This window comes from Lepidochelys olivacea (assembly GCF_965140295.1).
Source record: "Lepidochelys olivacea isolate rLepOli2 genome assembly, chromosome: 11".
Taxonomy (NCBI): domain Eukaryota; kingdom Metazoa; phylum Chordata; order Testudines; family Cheloniidae; genus Lepidochelys; species Lepidochelys olivacea.
Genome location: NC_140421.1, coordinates 79814498 through 79832771, shown reverse-complemented (window position 1 = coordinate 79832771; position 18274 = coordinate 79814498). Strand labels below are relative to the sequence as shown.

Here is an 18274-nt window from a genome sequence, read left to right as displayed (position 1 = left end):
CGTAAGTTTTCATTGGAGGTCTCCCATCTAAACACTGACCATGCGAAATCTTGCTTAGCCAGAGAGATTTGTCAAGGTCATAGTAGCAGGTGACATTTTCAGCATGTCTCATCAGACATTCAGCTCCCATTAATAACTGGAGCCAAGTTTTCCCAAATGCCACAATGAAACTGTACCCAAGTTTCTCTTGGTTTGGGATAACAATTATCTGGAGCAGCTGACTTTCTCTGGTCTCTATTATCTTAACACCAAGATTCAGAAACAGGAAAGGAATTGTCTAACTCCAGTACTGACTATTCTGTAACAAAAGGGCAACTGAAATAATCTTCAATATGCATTTCCGCAGCGCTCGCGACTCCCAGGAGCCGGGTCTCTTACCGTGTCTGTGTACGGAGGCTGAGGTTTCGAAGGTGGAAGCTCAGGCTGCACGATCGGCTGAAAGGGGGACTGTGCTGCAGGAGGCACTGGTGGATGAGGTAACAGCGAAGGCAATGGCTGAGCTGGAGGCTGGACTTGTACCACTGTCCCTTCGGACTCCACGCCTCTCTCTTCTAGCCTTCCTTCTGCAGGAAAACATCCAGCCATTCACAGGAAGTAAAACAGCAGCCGTCTGCATAACTTTTAACCGAGCGAAGTAATTCTTTTCAAAAGTTGGCTTGTTTGATGAATTGCAGTGTCATAAAAATGAGCTCCTATGAAGGCTCAATGCACTGTAATTAACAGTAGACATTCTCGTTTGCATCAGATTACACACTAAATTAACGGGGAATTTATTTATGATACAAAGACTATTTTAAGGACTAGGGAGGAATGAGCGTGGCACTTACACGAGCACCCTTCCTTCTCCTACACACACTAAACACACAGCCTGTTTTAAGTAGTTATGGTTTATCAGTGTGATATTTTTGTATTTTGTCTGTCTGATACAGCAAAAGCGTAAACCCAAAATATTTATTCACTTTAGAACTGGGCAAATAATTGTAAAATTTATTCAACAAACTGGGCCTCATTTTCTATTTGCAACTTGTCTGCAAGGAGTTCATTACATTCTTGAACCAATTCTCAGTTTATCAATCATTCACAAGCATTTAGCTGCACGTGCTCAGGATTCAAGGTTCTACTTTTGCTGGTTAGTTTCTGACTGGCAACAAGGTGTGGTTTCTACTCCCTGACTGGCTGAGTGAAACATTTTAGAATCAGGTTTCACTACAAACACTCATGGTGGGGAGCTCAAAATTTGATTTCCATTAATACATTTGCTGCTTTGATGACACTCTTGCCACAAAGCTTGTTTGCTAGAATACACCGGGAAAGCAGCCACTGAAGCAAGTTGTGGTTTCTATTTCATTGAATATCCATGCAAAGTTCACACAGCTCGACGACAAGTAAATTGGGAAAAACCAACAAAACAAGATTTGACGAGACCGGAGGTCTCTGAGCAGCAGTTCAGATGTTGGCTATGTCCACCTGCTCCTACCTGTCACATTTACACTGGCGTTCTGGATGCTGCCGGCTGGCTCCCCAGCAGCGCTCCCTGCTGTGTACTTGTTCTGCCCATTGAAGCTACATACAGGTACATGGCGAGTTACTGGGGGTAATGCTCCTCCATTTACAATTTCTCCAATGGATGCGGTTAGCTTCTGCTTAACAAACAATGACTTTCTTGGTTTGGGCAATCCTTCAGACTCCAGGAAAGCTAAGCGATTCAACTCCACATAACTAGTGAAAAAACCAAACAAGCAGACAATCAGTGTTGTGACAGCTGGAGCCTGGACAAATCCTGGAGGACACAGGGAATGAGGTAAAACATTCAGATTTATTATTGTATTTTTCTTCACCCACCTGATTTTATAATTGTTAAAAAAATACAACTAACTTCAGTGAAGATTATTTCTGTTTTGTTTCACTAAAAAAAGCTTAAAATATGACAGTGGATGATAAACATAAAACAACAAGTGGTTTTAATGAAAGTCTTCCACCCTCTCAGTACACCTGGGGGGATTCTGCGCGTGTGCAGAATTCACATCCCCTGCAGATTTCTTTGCTTCCCCGCAGAAAAATAACTTTCTGACAGGGAAGCAAAAAGCAGTCACACACCACTCCCTAGCAGTGCAGGTACATTGTTTCAGGCACCCAAAGCAGCCGTCAGAGAGGTAAATCACTGCGAGGCTGAAGACACCACAGCCCGTGGCTCCTACCCTGAGCCAGTCCCAGTTGGGCTGAAGGCAGGAGAGGATGGGACTTCCTCTTCCCCTGCAAGGAGTGGCTGGGGTGGTCAGACCCACGCCCAGAAACCTCTCCCAGCTGCAGGAAGCTCAGCATCCTCGCCTGCTTCCTGACCCCATCACTCCTCAGCTGTGGGGGGAGGGGTAATTGTAACTCCTCCATCCACTCAACCCCCGTGCATCCGGACCTCCCATACCCAGACACCCCTGACAAGCCTCACCCGGTACATCCAGAATCCCCCTAGCCCTCCAAACCTGGACCCCACTTCACTGAACCTCAACCCCTGCATCTGGAGCCACCCTGCACCCAGACCCCCTGCCTCTGGACCGCCACCCCTGCTCCCCCACTGAGGTCCCTGCACTCAAACCCCCACCCTCTGCACCCCCACCCTCTGCACCACCCTAAGCCCCCACATCCAGACCCCCAAGGAGCTGCACCCAGACCCCGAACCCACCAAGCCCCACTCCACCAGGACCCAGACCCCCACCCCCCACGGAGACTCCCCTACACCCAGACCCCTCTGCTGAGCCCCAACCACCTTCACCTGGAAGCCCCTGCAGCGAGCCTCTGTGCATTCAGATCCCCCCACACCTGGACCCCTCACTGAGCTGCCTACACCCAGACTGTCCCACACAGAATCCTCTCACCCCACACCTGGATCCCCCCTCACTGAGCCCCTCCACACTTGGATCCTGCCTGCTCGAGCCTGCCTGCCCCACACCTGGTGTGCCTGGTGTCTCTACAGGGCCCCAGGGTGTTTGAGGGGCAGGCCCAGGCCTTGTGCTGTCAGGGTAGGGTGCAGCCTCACCGTTGAGTGTGTGTCCCGGGGCTGGAAGAGCTGCAGGATGATCTCCCACCTTTGTGCAGCCAGTGGCCTGTGTTCCCCACCACCATGCTGGAGCCTCCTTATTTATTTATTGATAAATAAAACTTGCAGAATTTTGTAGAATTTTAAAATATTGTGCACAGAATTTTTAATATTTTGGTGCAGAATGCCCTCAGGAGTAATCTCAAAACAAAGAAGCACTTTTTGCAGTTATTAATTATGGACTGCAACTTCACTTCTCCCGTTGGACAAGTCCTAGCCTCAGAAAAGACTAAAAAAGAAAAGGCAACTTTTCTATGGGGCTGCGTACTTCCTATAACTTGCCCTACCGCAGTGCGTTTCATTGCACTACATGCCATGTGGCATGCCCTTTCCCTACCACATCCCCAAGATGTCTTTACAATGAGAAAAGCATATACAGTACCGTGTACACTTTCCAAGCACTAGCTCAGTGAAACCAGGGCTCAGACAAGGCAGGGTGGCACCGGGTTGGCAACCCAGAACCCCCTCCCCCCACCTTTTTTTTTTTTTTTTTTTTTTTGGAGATTGCCATCTTACTTGCCAGAATCTCAGCTTACTTTAAAAAACAAAACCCTAGTTCTCATGGTCTTGTCTATACTACAAAAGTTGCATTAGTGTAACTAAATCAATTTTAAATTGATCTAGTTAAACTGGTACAAACCTGCAATGTAGATGTGCTTAAAGCTTACCTCAGTAATTTACTGAAGAAGCTAAACCACATTAAAACACTAATTTAGATCCTTCTATTTTTGCTATACAACCTCCAGATTCAAGGCAGAACTCTCTCCCACCTTGCCCAACTCACAATAGACAAGCCACTACAGCAGAGATGGGCAAACCACGGCCCGCAGGACCATCCTGCCCAGCCCTTGAGCTCCCCACCAGGGAGGCTAACCCCCGGCCCCTCCCCCACTGTCTCCCCTCCCTCGCAGTCACGCCACCGTGCAGGCAGTGCTCTGGGCAGCAGGGCCGTGCGCTCCTGCAGGGCAGTGCATCTGGCTCCAGCCAGGCAGCCCGGCTGCCAGACATGCCGCTCTGAGCAGTAAGGGGGCCAGGGCTGGCAGGTCCCGGGGGGACAGTCAGGGGACAAGGAGCAGTTGGATAGGTGTGGGAGTCCCCGAGGGGCCTGTCGGGGTGGTTGGATGGGGTGGAGGTTCTGGGAAGGTGGTCAGGGAACAGGGGGGGGTGTGCGGGGGAGTTGGAAAGGCGTGGGAGTCACAGGGAGCCTATCAGGGGGTCGGGGTGTGGATAGGGGGCGGGGCAGTCAGGGGATGGGAAGTGGGAGGGGGTGGATAGGGGGTGGGGGCCAGGCTGTTTGGGGAGCACAGCCTTCCCTACCCAGCCCTCTATACAGTTTTGCAACCTCAATGTGCCCCTCGGGCCAAAAAGTTTGCCCACCCCTCCACTAGTTACTGAACTGCAGTGAAAGGTGCTCCCTCGCAAAGGCTAAGCATGCTGCCTTCACATCACTCGTAGCACAAGGTGCTACAAAAGATGAACTTCAGATACATACATTTATAGAAACAAATGCACTCTAGGATTATGTAGTTAATGCCCCAATGTCCCAATATGAATGGTGGAATTTCCCAAAGTGCTCAGCGTTGGCTTAACTCATTTTCCATTTACATCAATGGTAAAACTCCCCGACTTCAATGGCAGCATCAGGGCCAACATTAATCACTCTTGAAAGTCCCACCTTACATCCTAGCCTGTTTTCTGAAGGTTTCTAATGACACAAATAGTGTGTTCTGGTTATTAGGAACATCAAGCACAGAATTCAACAGTGACTGGATAGTTATTTCATTTAGAGCTGCAAGTCACCTTCAATTCATGCAGCTGAAGTTTTGAGACAATCTTCTGCATATTTTACTAACCATTGCTGGTAGCAATGTGGCAATGTAGTCTGCCTGTTAGCTCTAGCATCGCTGGAAGGGACAGATTTCACGGCCAGAAGGGACTACACTGTGATCAGCTTGTCTGATCTCTTGTATAACAAAGGCTACAGAACTTCCCCAAAAATAATTTCTTTTGAAATAGAACAGATTTTTTTAAAAAATCCAGTCTTAATTTAACTCATGTCTCTTTCCTGTTGCCAAGCTGCAGCTCTCATCTTGGATCAAAGATGTGTTTGTACAGCAGCGAGCACAACAGGACCCTGAGCGAGGTTTTTGGGCACTAACAAAAATACAGACTCTCCTTGGTCTTACCCATCGGACACACTCAAGCCATAATAACTTATAAAATCAGTGGCTTCTTCGCAGTCTCTAAACAGTAGCATGCGAACCAAATTATCCAGAGGAAAGACAGTGGATCTCTGAGTGTTCACAGTGTAGGCAATATTGAGCGACTTGAGAGCATCTCTGCGTATCTGGAAAAAGGAAAAAAAAAAAAAAAAAAAAAAAAAGCCAAATAGCTATTAAACTTCTGGAAGACCTCATAAAATATGTATTAGACAGAGCTGTTCTTTACAACTAGAAAATTAAGAGGGCACTGTCAATAGGAAAATCGGTTTTGAAAAATTATACATTACCACCACCTTCTACCATCCAAGGAACTGTTTATATTTAATTTTCTTTTCACTTTTTGCATTGTTTGCTTTTTAGCTTTTACTCATTGTGGACAGCGACTCAAGCCTGGCCCCTCACGAGCGTTTTCTTTTGTTTCTCATGCACTAGCACAAATGCCTAAGGGTTTCCAACACCGGAGCACTGACGTTTCCCAAAACGAGTCAAGAATGTCTCTTTGTTCTCTGGTAACATTGCACCTAGCACAATGGGGCCTGGTCCATGAGATGGACTTCTAGGCACGATGACAGTACAAATCATAGGAATAAATGAGACCCCAAAATAAAAAAAAACATCCTGAAAATGTGTTCCATATTTTGTGGGATGTAAGAATATCAAATTTTAAAATGGTTATGCACTCACTCTGAAAGCAAATCCTATATTTTACATGCTTTTCTATGTTGCATTGTGGTGGAAAGGCATTTTGGTTGCTTCCTTTGTAAATCTGAGGTTTTTCTTAAAGAATACATCAGGCAGAACTATTAGGGTTTAATAGATATGCACTGGGTTTGGCGCTCTTTGAATCAACCCTGGCCCACACTGTATTATTAGACACTGGTACACAACACACACTCCTTTTTCTTACCTGGTTGAAGTAACAGTGTAAGAGACAGGCATTCAGATAGGAAGCTGCTCGCACCAACTTGAAAAACCTTACAAAGTTATTGCTGTTTAATGCAGCAAAGGCTTGAACTGCAAATCTGACCTCAGCTGAGTTTCGGACAGCAGGTTGAAACTGTTGCACTTCTCTGTTGAGACAAGAAAGATGGGAGTTTTATCATCTAAACATTAATGACCATAGCTCAACAGTGATGTCTGTGAATGTATTTTTAAAAATGGCCACTTTTAAAACACTCACACAATTAAAGATCGTCTTGATGCCTTGATAGCAAAACTCTAATGCATGTAAATTGAATTAGTAGCAGTATCCTTTCATCATTTATGCTCTTATGTAATAGTTCAATTAGCATTAGCATAATGGTATATTGTCATGGCTGACTAAGTTAATTCATTTTAAAATGTATGTATTTAAACACTTTCTGAAAAAAGAATCCCCTGTGACTAAAGTTTTGCGCTTTTCTCAGCCCAAAAGGTGAGTTTTGAGTTACTTACACATGGTGAAAAATGGAAGGTAGTATTGAAGCACTTAAAGAAATTTAATGTTTTTCTGATGCATTTAAAACAGGGCTGTTTATTTCAGTAATCAGATATTCCAAAAGACGTTTATTCAAATGTTTATATTCAAAGGTTGGGTTTTTTCTGGGTGAGGAAGAAGATTTTAGTAAATTCCATTCACCCAGTTTGGGATTGGTAAAAAAAATTAGTTTTTCTTTTTACTAAAATAAGATAACACTTTACGACATACGGCAGGAAAAATGGCTGTAGTTTGAAATATGTCCCATAAATAGTCCTTAATAACAGGAAGTGAAAGTTTGAGAGGGTTGGGGTGAAAATGAATACGTTTTAGGCAAATGAAAAATAAGTTCTGAGCATCTTCACTGAGCATCTGAAGAGTAAAGAAGCCTTGTCCCTTTTATGACATCACTGCAAATTTCCCCACTCCACCCTGCACGGCTGTTGTCAGGATGCATGAGGCTTGCATTAGCACACACACAGGAAAATCTCTCTCTACACCTTACCCACAACCAGCGCCTTAAAACCAGCAAAAAAGCAGATTACAAAACTTGCAGAGAGGCAGCAGTTTTAGGGTTTCTCCATAATGTTTGTTCCATTCTGTGATATCAGCAAATTCTAAACTTACACGTAAAAATCTATAGTTTTCATTGGCAATGATACAGCCATCACAATGTAAATCAATGGGATGCTGCCCTGCTAACCCAGACATACAGAAAGCTGCCTCCAGTCCAACTGGTCCCAACAAATGTGTGAATGTGACCAACGTTCCCTCTAGTTTTTTCTGTCCATGTGCAGAATTAATTTTATGAGCAGCAATACCGAGGTAATGTGAGGCTGTGCACCACCAGTAGAAACAAAAAACCTAGATATAAAAAAAAAATGTTTAAGTTCCCATGGGGATAATTACTCCAGCCAGGACAAGTTAGGCATTTTTGAACTCACTGTCAAAAAATTAAATGTAAGCGTAAGAGAGAAATAAAATTATGAAATGCAAAGACCAGTCAAAATACTAAAACAACAGCACTTTGAAAGAATAAAATTACCGAGAATGTACGTGCATTGCAGCAAGTACCAACAAGCAGCTGGCCAGAGGCTCCAAGGCAGAGGGCAGGAGCAGCACGGCAGCAGAGGGAAGGGGCACTTGAACACAAGTTGCCAGATGTGCACGGCACTTGATTGACTCTTGTGCAGGCGCGCAGCTTAGAGGAAACCCTGAAAGCGACCCTCACCCACTACATTTGCCTCAGTGAAAGGAAAAGCAAAAACCTAATGGGAATTATTCAAATGCTAAAAAGATTAGAGCATAAACAGTTTCTTTCTTCTCCGCTCTCTCAAAAGTAAGTTACAGGAAATGCAATGCAAAACCTGAATATATAATCATGAAACATCTCCATGATGACAATTTGTATTTTTTAAAATGTAACAGTAAAGCCTTCACCTAAGAGCTTCTAAATATGAATTCTATATTATACAAATGTTCCAGAGGCAAAAGATGAGGCAAGTGTGACAAGCTGACAATTCACCTGAGAATATCCCCCTTGTTGAGATTCAGCAGCACATTGTAGCCTCTGAACTCTGCTTCACTCTTGCAGTAAATACCCTTATTAGCCAGGTCCTGGTACATCTCCTTCAGGCTCTGCAAACATTTAGTCATGTTCTCATTGTTGATCTTGGCATCAAAGGAGGACATGGGCTCCTCGCACAAGTGGTGGGCACAATGAATATGAAAGCGAGTGCACTTCTCAATCAAGGATACTGTTAGAGGGTCACAAAGATGTTGCTGGGTTATATCCTGACCAAAAAGAAAAGCAACACATTTGTAAATTTAGAAATAGTTACAAACATAGCCAAATAGATAAGTCATTGTGAATTCCAGCTGGAATTCATATTTTATATTTTTCACACAAGCATTCTACAGAAAACTTTGTCGAAAAGATGAGTCTTTTTTTTTTTTTACTTTTTGTTTAATTTTTGAACTGCTACAGGTGTATTTTGGATTCTAACTGTCAAGTGGGTCCAAGTGCCAAGGGTTACCTTTCTTATTCCACGTGTCCTATTCCATACAAAGTCATACCACTCTCGGTAATTCCCTTCCCCTTGGTCCATGATTTGGGTAACTAAATAGTCCATGGTCATGCGCAACACCTCTGAAGGTCTCAGTTCATGGGGCAAAGGCTCCTCCTGGTCTGCCGAAGACCTGCTGTATTCCTTTATTGCAGCTGCATGGTTTACCTGAGAGAGCAATCAAAGAAACACGGAGTGTATATTAAAATCCTGAGTATTAAGTTGACTGTGTTAACATAACCATTGCCAAATATCTACTTTCAGAAAAGAGTAGGCTATTGAAAAAGAGTTTGACATTGTCCACACTTGTGACCAACCCTTGCTGTGGAGAACAACATCTTTTACATAAGAATGGCCATATTGGGTCAGAACAATGGTCCATCTAGCCCAGTATCCTGTCTCAGATAGTGAACGGTGCCAGATGCCCCAGAAGAAATGATCAGAACAGGGCAATTTTGAGTGATCCATCCTGTCATCCAGTCCCAGCTTCTAGCAGTCAGAGGTTTAGGGACACACAGAGCATGGGGCTGTGTCCCTGACGATCTTGGCTAATAGCCATTGATAGACCTAATCTCCATGAATGTATCTAATTCTTTTTTGAACCCAGTTGTTCTTTTGGCCTTCACAACATCCTCTGGCAATGAGTTCACAGGCTGACTGTACATTGTGAGTAGTAGTACTTCCCCTTTTGTTTGTTTTAAACCTGCTGCCTATTAATTTCATTGTGTGACCCCTTGTTAGCCAACGGCCAAGGATGTTTGGTGAGGTGCCACCTATGCCCGTTTATACCATCCGTGACTTTAACCGCTAGGACGCACTGTCCCTTCGCGGCAGGCAGCCCGGGCTAGGCTGACGGATGCCCCAAGGTCCTAACCACCCGTGACTTTAACTGCTAGAGCTCAGAGCTCCTTCGCAGCGGGCAGTCAATACTGACTGACAGGTGCCCCAATGGCAGCACTAAGACCCTCTCCACACCCGTGACTTTAACTGCTAGAGCTCAGAGCTCCTTCGCAGCGGGCAGCCAGGATTGACTGACAGGTGCCCCAAGAGTTTGCCCCGTGGAGGCGGCACAACTCAACGCTAGGCTCTTAGTACTCTCACCTAATGGCCAGGCTTTAGAGCCAAAACGGCTGAGGTTCTTTAATTGTGTTGGCTGCTTTACAGTAAACCAGAGAAAACAAGTCAGGCTTATGCATAAATGGTTACCAAAATTTATTAAGCTAGATTCTAATCATGTGGTTACAAATTGCTAGTGCCTACTTATTTAAATGTAGAGATGTTACACACACAAACAAGTTACAAAACTGAAGCCACAATCCCAAAGAAAGAAAACAAAGTATAGAGCTCTATTTCAAAATATGCGTACACTAAAGATAGGAGATCAGGTGTGGGTGCTTCTTACCCTCCTTGCGTCTCTCGATTCCAGCGGTGCCAAGCCAGGATCGGTCACTCAATTCCGCGGAAAGACGAATAAGGGACAAGGCTTAGGGACCCTCTTAGCTGCAGAAGCCTTGGGAGGCTGTCACTTATCTGACCAGCAGATAGATAGTGAAAAGCACTCAAAAATCATGGTGCTGTAGGTCCCCTACTTATACCTCTGTACTCCTTTATTCTCTTTCTCCTTTCTTATGCCAAATTGAGGCTGGTCTGTCGGGGTGACGCCAGCTTTCGCAAGAGTAGTTTACACTTGCAAGGGAGAGAAACAATAAGTGTCGACTACTGGACATTTCTTTTATCAGGGTAAATATTTTCCCACCTAGGATGTTGGTGTGAGTGCATCACGCTATTTAGTTGGGGCTAAGAGCCATGTCTGTCACAGGGCCTCTGCCTGCTGTGAGCTTAATCGTCGTATCTCTTCCCAGAGGCACATTGTAGCAGCACACCTGTGCTTTCACAGCTTCAAAGGCTGTGCTGGAATATATGTTAAGTGCCCTGTTCCGGCTTCCTCCTGTGTTTCCAGCAATGCTGGTCTGGGGGGGGGGGGGGACGGGACTGGCTGTCTGGCTACAGCCCTAGTTCTTTGAAGGGATAAGTAAACACTTCCCCATTCACTTTCTCATACCATTCATGATTTTAAGAGACCTCTATTATATGCCCCTCCCGTTGTCTCTTTTCTAAGCTGAACAGTCCAAGTCTTTTTGAACTCTCTTCCCATGGAAGCCGTTCCATACCCCTCATAATTTTTGTTGTCCTTCTCTGCACCCTTTCCAATTCCAATATATCCTTTTTGAGATCAGGTAACCAGAACTGCAGAGAGTATTCCAGGTGTGGGTGTTGCATAGATTTATATAGCGGTATTAGGATATTTTCTGTTGCATTATCTATCCCTTTCCTAATGGTTCCTAACATTTGGTTAGCTTTTTTGACTGCCGCTAAACACTGAGTGGATGTTTTCAGAGAACTAGCCGTAATGACTCCAAGATCTCTTTCTTGAGTGGCAACAGCTAATTTAGACCCGATTGTTTTGTATGCATAGTCGGGATTATGTTTCCCAAACTGCATTACTTTGAATTTATCAATATTGAATTTCATCTAGCAGTTTGGGGCCCAGTCTCCCAGTTGAGTGAAATCCCTTTGTAACTCCATGCAGTCTGCTTTGGACTTAACTGTCTTGGGTAATTTTGTATTATCTGCTAATTTTGCCACCTCAACGTACATCCCCTTTTCTAGACCATTTCAGAATATGTTGAACAGCACAGATCCCAATACAGATTCTTGAGGGACACCACTATTTACCTCTTTCCATTGTGAAATCTGACCGTTCGTTCCTACCCTTTGTTTCCTATCTTTTATCCTGTTACTGATCCATGAGAGGACTTTACCTCTTATCCCAGGACTGCTTACAAGCCTTAGTGAGGGACCCTGTCAAAGGCTTTCTGAAAGTCTAAGTACACTATACCCACTGGATCCCCCTTGTTCACAGGCTTGTTGACCCCATCAAAGAATTCTAATAGATTGGTGAGGCAGGATTTCCCTTTACAGAAGCCATGTTGGCTCTTCCCCCACAAATCATGTCCATCTGTTTCAACCCATTTGCTGGTACTGAAGTTGGGCTTGTTGGCCTGTAACTGCCAGGATCACCTCTGGAGCTTTTTTTAAAAATGGGTGTCACATTAGTTACCTTCCAGTCATCTGGTACAGAGGCTGATTTAAGCGATAGGTTACATACCACAGTTAGTTCTGAAATTTCACACTTGGGTCCTGGGGACTTCTTATTGTTTATCAATTAGTTCCAAAATCTCTTTTATTAACACCTCAATCTGGGGCAGTTCCTCAGATCTGTCCCTTAAAAAGAATGGCTTGGGTGTGGGGATCTCCCCAAAGTTCTCTGCAGTGAAGACAGATGCAAAGATTGCATTTAGTTTCTCCGCAACAGCCTGGTCTTCCTGGAGTGCTCCATTAGCACCTTGATCATCCAGTAACCCAAACGACTGTGTGACAGGCTTCCTGATTCTGATGTACTTAAAAATATTTTTCTGTTAGTTTCTGTGTCCTTAGCTAGTTCTTTTCTGGCCTACTTTATAATTATTTTACACTTGTCTTGCCAGAGTTTATGCTTCTGTTTTCTTTACTAGGATTTTTAAAGGATATCTTTTTGCCTCTGCCTCTATTACTCTCTTGTTTAGCCAGGGTTTCATTTTTTTTGATCCTCTTACTTTTTTTTTTTATTTAGGTATACATGTAGTTTGAGCCTCTATTACGGTGTTTTAAAATAGTCTCCCTGAAGTTTTCAGGCATTTTACCCTTGCCAATGTTCCTTTTCGTTGCTATTTAACTCATTTTTGTGTAGGCTCCATTTTGGAAATAAAATGCCACTGTGGTAGGCGTATTTCACATTTCCCCCCTTAAAAAGATGTTAAATTTAATTACATTATGCTCACTATTATTGAGCTGTTCAGCTATATTCACCCCCTAGACCAGATCCGGTGCTCCACTTAGGACAAAAGCAAGAATTGCCTCTCCCTTTGTGGGTTTCAGGACAAGCTGCTCCAAGAAACTGTCAGTTATGGTGTCAAAAAATGTTCTCTCTGTATTCCTTCCTGAGGTGACATATACCCAGTCAATAAGAGGATACTTGAAATCTCCCATCTTATTGCATTTTCTGTGTCTGCAGCCTCTCTAGCCTCCCACAGCATTTCACAATCACAGGTCAGGTGGCCACAATCATCCAGGTCAGGAGGTTGGTAGTGTATTCCTACTGCGATACTCCTATTGTTCAAACATGGAATTTCTATCCATCGAGATTCTATATACAGTTTGATTCATTTACAATATTTACTTTATCTGAATCTATGCTTTCTTTCAAGGACTATAAGGCCATTGCGGAGAAACTAAATTAATTCTTTGCATTGGTCTTCACAGTTGAGATGTGAGGGAGATTCCAAAACCTGAGACATTCTTTTTAGGTGACAGATCTGAGGAACTGTCCCAGATTGAGGTGTCATTAGAGGTGGTTTTGGAACACACTGATAAATTAAACAGTAATAAGTCACCAGGAGCAGATGGTATTCACCCAAGAGTTCTGATGGAACTCAAATGTGAAATTGCAGAACTACTAACGGTTATCTGTAACCTATCGTTTAAATCAGCTTCTGAACCAGATGACTGGAGGATAGCCAATGTGACGCCAATTTTTAAAAAGGGCTCCAGAGGTGATTCCTGCAATTACAGGCCTCAGAGGCCTGACAGACATATTGTCAGACATATAGATGAACATAATTTGAGGAAGAGTCAAGATGGTTTTAGTAAAGGGAAAACATGCCTCACCAATCTACTAGAATTCTTTGAGGGGGTCAACAAGCATGTGGATATAGTGTATTTAGATTTTCAGAAAGCCTTTGACAAGATCCCCCACCAAAGGCTCTTAAGCAAAGTAAACTGCCATGGGATAAGATGGAAGGTGTTCTCATGGATTGGTAACTGGTTAAAAGATAGGAAACAAAGGGTAGGAATAAATGGTCAGTTTTCAGAATGGAGAGAGGTAGATAGTGGTGTCCCCCAGGGGTCTGATCTGGGCCGAGTCCTATTCCACATATTCATCAATGATCTGGAAAAAGGGGTAAACTGTGAGGTGGCAAAATTTGCAGATGATACAAAATTACTAAAGATCGTTAAGACCCAGGCAGACTGCGAAGAGGTACAAATGGATCTCTCAAAACTGGGTGACTGGGCAACAAATGGCAGATGAAATTTAAAGTTGATAAATGCAAAATAATGCACATTGGAAAGCATAATCCCAGCTATACATATAAAATGATAGGGTCTAAATTAGCTGTTACCGCTCAAGAAAGAGATCTTGGAGTCAGTGTGGATAGTTCTCTGAAAACATCCACTCACTGTGCAGCAGCAGTCAAAAAAGCGAACAGAATGTTGGGTATCATCAAGAAAGGAATCAATAAGACAGAAAATATCATGTTGCCTCTATATAAATCCACGGTACACCCACACCTTCAATACCGCGTGCAAATGTGGTCGCCCCATCTCAAAAAAGATATACTGGAATTGGAAAAGGTTCAGAAAAGGGCAACAAAATGATTAGGGGTATGGAACAGCTTCCATATGGGGAGAGAGTAATAAAACCGGGACTTTTCAGCCTGAAAAAGAGACAGCAAAGGAGAGATATGACTGAGATCTATAAAATCATGACTGATGTAGAGAAAATAGGTAAGGAAGTGCTGTTTACTACTTCTCATAACACAAGAACTAAGGGTCACCAAATGAAATTAATATGCAGCACGTTTAAAACAAATAAAAGAAAGTATTTCTTCACACAATGCACAGTCAACCTGTGGAACTCCTTGCCAGAGTATGTTGTGAAGGCCAAGACACTAACAGGGTTCAAAAAAGAACTAGATAAATTCATGGAGGATAGGTCCATCAATGGCTATTAGTCAGGATTGGCAGGAATGGTGTCCCTAGCCTCTGTTTGCCAAAAGCTGGGAATGAGTGATGGGGAGGATCACTTGATGATTCCTATCTGTTCATTCCCTCTGGGGCACCCGGCACTGGCCACTATCAGAAGACAGGACACTGGGCTAGATGGACCTTTGGTATGACCCAGTCTGGCCGTTCTTATGTTCTTATATAGTGCCACTCCTCTACTAGCCTGACTTACTGTGTCAGTCCTATATATTTTGTACTCTGGTATTACCATGTCCCCTTGATTAGCCTCATTCCACCAAGTTTGCGTAATGCCTATTAAATCAATACCTTCATTTAATGCTGGGCACTCCAGTTCACCTATTTCAGTATCTAAACTTCTAGTATTTGTATATTATACCAGTTGTCCCCCATCTGTCATTTCTGCAGGCAGGGCCATAACTACTGACTTGATGGTATTTAATTTATTCACATAAAGGCTTTTGTATGGTCCCCACCACTATAGTATTTGAGCACTTTGCAAATGATAATGGATAATTCTCACAGCACCCCTGTGAGGCTGGGCGGTGCTATTATACCTCTGTTTTAATGGTGGGGAACAGAGGCACAGAGAAACTGAGTGACCCATCCAAGGTCATACGAGGAGTCTGTGGCAGAACCAGAACAGAATTCTGATCTCGAGTCCCAGTCTAGTGCTTGCACCACAAACCATCATTCCTCCCAAAATATCCAGAGTGGCTTCAGTCACAGCTGCAGCACTTCTCTTTGCTGCCTGAAGAGGAGGCTGCAGTGCTCACAGGGTGAGGAATAACTGTTTTGAGAAGGGAGAAATTCATCCCAAAATCAGCAGGGTGTCTTGTCAAGTACATCAGGAAAAAGTAGCATTCATCCCCGAATGAAACAGTGTATAAAAGCCCAGGCTCTCCTCCTTTGGGAGACAGACACACACACAGACAGGTCTTGTTTAGATTCAGTGGGATGAATGAGCCCTTGCTTACACCACAGACAAGACAAAGCTGCTGTATTTGGACTACAGGTATAAAAGCGGATCAAGATATATTATAACCAAATGCTCAAATACAAAATAGGGGATAACTGGCTTGGCCGTAGCACTGCTGAGAAGAATCTGGGAGTTGTGGGTCAGCAGTGTGATGCTATTGCAAAAAAAGCAAATGTAATTCAAGGTTGCATTAACAGAGGCATAGCATGCAAGTCACGGGAGGTGACAGCATAGCTCTACGCAGTGCTGGTTAGGCCTCAGCTGGGGAACTGTGTCTAATTTTGGTCACCAATGTATAGAAAGGATGTAGAGAAGCTGGAAAGGATCCAAAGAAGATCAAAGGTACAGAATGCAAGCCACCTGAGCAAAGTCTGAAGAAACACGTGAAAAGATAGGAGTTGCCTTACCAAGTGGGGGCTAATGAGGCCAAGTCAATCAGGGTGGATGTGGCCTAATCCCAACAGTTGACAAGAAGGGGTGAATATCAGCAGAGGGAAAATTACTTTTTGTAGTGACCCAGCCCCTCCCAGTCTTTATTCAAGCCTAATTTGATGGTGTCCAGTTTGCAAATTAATTCCAGTACTGCAGTTTCTCCTTGAAGTCTGTTTTTGAAGTTTTTTTTGTTGAAGAATGGCCACTTTTAAGTCTGTTATTGAGTGTCCAGGGAGACTGAAGTGCTCTCCTACTGGTTTTTGAATGTTACAATTAGCACTCACCCCCCACTTGGTAAGGCAACTCCCATCTTTTCATGTGTTGTATATTTATACCTGTCTACTGTATTTTCCACTCCATACATCTGATGAAGTGGGTTTTAGCCCACAAAAGCTTACGCCTAAATAAATGTGTTAGTCTCTAAGGTGCCACAAGGACTCCTCGTTGTTTTTGCTGATACAGACTAACACAGCTACCTCTCTGAAACCTGAAGGAACATGGTATGTTTAGTTTGGAAAAGAGGATATTAACAGAGGACATTAGAGCGGTCTTCAGATACCTGAAAGGCTGGCATAAAAAAGATGGAGAAAACTTGTTCTCTCTTGCCACAGAGGGCAGGACAAGAGGCAATAGGTTCAAACCACAGCATAGCATATTTAGATTAAATCTCAGGGAAAAGTTTCTAACTAAGAACAGTAGGACAATGGAACAGACTGCCTAGAGAGGTTGTGGAAGCTCCTTCCCTGGAGTTTGCAAAGGGAGGCTGGATGGCCATCTGTCTAGGATGGTTTAGACACAACAAATCCTGCATCTTGGCAGGGGGTTAGGCTAGATGATCCTTGCAGTCCCTTCTAACCTTTTTGTGACACTATGCCCCATATTCTTCATAGAGATATAGTTATGTTTTATGCAAGATGGGTCATGTAAGATATTTTTGGAAAGGTTATGATGTACTGACTATGATTATCCTATTTGTATGGATGTATCATTTCTGTATCTGAAGTTAGGAATATTGACTATGTAACAATTATAACTGTGTTTGCACCTGGGGAACGCCCAGCAGACAAAATGCAGTCAGTCTGCCTGGTTAGTCAATGGGCCATTACGGAGAACAATAGGACTTTGAAGATGCTAATCTCCCACCTTCCTGAGAAGCTTCCTGGGATGCTGCTTTGAGGTTGCAACATCATGTGATCATGTCACCTGGTACTAGATTCCATCTTGGACTACTAGCATTTTTCCACAGAGGCGGGAAATCACACAGAGACAAAGGATTCCGGCCATATTTAAATCCTATTTAAGGCAGGGAAGTGAGGTAATCAGGGTCGGTTCTTCACTGAATCCCTGCCCAAGACGACTGCTGGAAACACCCAAGACTGATCTGGGGAAGGGAAGAATGGACCCAGGCTAGAAGGTGTCTGGCCCGTGAAAGGAATATCTGGAGTTCTAAGCTGCAAGCAAAAGAAGTTGTTCTTCAAGAATCTTTGCAACCTGCTTAAAACAACATTAGGGTGAGAAATTATTACTTGTAGCCAGTTTCTTTAGTGTATTAAGCTTAGTTGGTGTGTTTGCTTTATTTTCTCAAGTAATCTACTTTGATCTGCTTGCTATCCCTTATAATCACTTAAAATCTGTTCTTTGTAGTTAATAAACTTGTTTTTGTTTCCTATAAACCAGTTTGCGCAATTCATAACTGGAGGGCAAAAAGCTGTGCACATCTTCCTCCACATTGAGGGAGGGGGTGATTTTCATGAGCTTACGCTGGTACAGATTTGGGTGCAGCACAAGACAATACAATTTTGGGTTTACACTCCTGGAGTGGGTGTGCACTTGAGTGCTGGGCAATCCCTGAACTGAATTTTCCCACACAGAGCTGATCTGAGCTTCTGTGTTCTTTTACAGCTGGGTGTTGCCTTACCTATGTGTGTGCCAGAGGAGGCTTGAGGGCCTGGCACAGCAAGACAGAGTGAGCAAGCCAAGGCTGGAGGAACGGGAGGACTCAGTGGATCCCCAGTACATCAGGGGGCACGCCGGGGGAGAGGGAGCAACCTGTCACACCTATGAGTCTATAATTGTTACAATAGCCTATTATCAATTTAAAAGAGAGCTTTTCCCCTGTAATGG

The 18274-nt window shown here is 43.7% G+C and overlaps 1 protein-coding gene across 2 annotated transcripts in view; it reads right to left on the bottom strand.

Annotated features, from left to right (window-relative positions):
• Window positions 1-18274, bottom strand: part of MCM3AP (minichromosome maintenance complex component 3 associated protein) — a 102485-nt gene that overhangs the window by 46780 nt on the left and 37431 nt on the right. For both annotated transcript variants that reach the window (XM_084643482.1, XM_084643481.1), the window contains exons 8-13: window positions 8809-9006; window positions 8298-8566; window positions 6224-6386; window positions 5281-5441; window positions 1478-1719; window positions 379-563 (exon numbers count right to left, since the gene is read on the bottom strand). In XM_084643482.1, the coding sequence (XP_084499608.1) occupies window positions 379-563; window positions 1478-1719; window positions 5281-5441; window positions 6224-6386; window positions 8298-8566; window positions 8809-9006 (1218 nt within the window). The remainder of the gene's footprint in view (window positions 1-378; window positions 564-1477; window positions 1720-5280; window positions 5442-6223; window positions 6387-8297; window positions 8567-8808; window positions 9007-18274) is intronic.